The sequence below is a fragment of the Bison bison genome, unplaced genomic scaffold (assembly GCF_000754665.1).
Source record: "Bison bison bison isolate TAMUID 2011002044 unplaced genomic scaffold, Bison_UMD1.0 scf7180017864213, whole genome shotgun sequence".
Lineage (NCBI taxonomy): Eukaryota > Metazoa > Chordata > Mammalia > Artiodactyla > Bovidae > Bison > Bison bison.
In genome coordinates this window covers 668,061-668,325 of record NW_011494785.1, presented here as the reverse complement: position 1 = coordinate 668,325, position 265 = coordinate 668,061, and the positions used below count along the sequence as shown (strand labels likewise).

The window sequence follows — 265 nt, the reverse complement described above, 5'->3', positions numbered from 1 at the left end:
GGATCTTCATCAGATTTATCTCCTGATAAGGAGGGGCTGATTCCCACCTTGCCCTTCTGAACTCATCGGCGATCCCTCCCACTTTCAGGAGGATGAAGGGGTGGAGGAGGAGACTGTAGGTACAACATGCCCACTCTGGAGAAGGCCCAGGCACTAGGAAGTCTTCCCTGGGCAGAGCGGCTGGCCCATCACGTCGAGGGCTCCCCTCTCCTGCCCAGAGGGACGTCTGACTCAGGTTACCTGTAGGGGTTTAGGGTGCAGATGG

General features: G+C 57.7%; 1 protein-coding gene across 1 annotated transcript in view; it reads right to left on the bottom strand.

The window, feature by feature from the left end:
• The window catches only part of SCNN1A (sodium channel, non-voltage-gated 1 alpha subunit), a 24,862-nt gene that overhangs the window by 23,471 nt on the left and 1,126 nt on the right, over positions 1–265 (bottom strand). The window contains exon 3 of the mRNA XM_010845198.1: positions 240–265. Coding sequence (XP_010843500.1) covers positions 240–265 — 26 coding nt within the window. The remainder of the gene's footprint in view (positions 1–239) is intronic.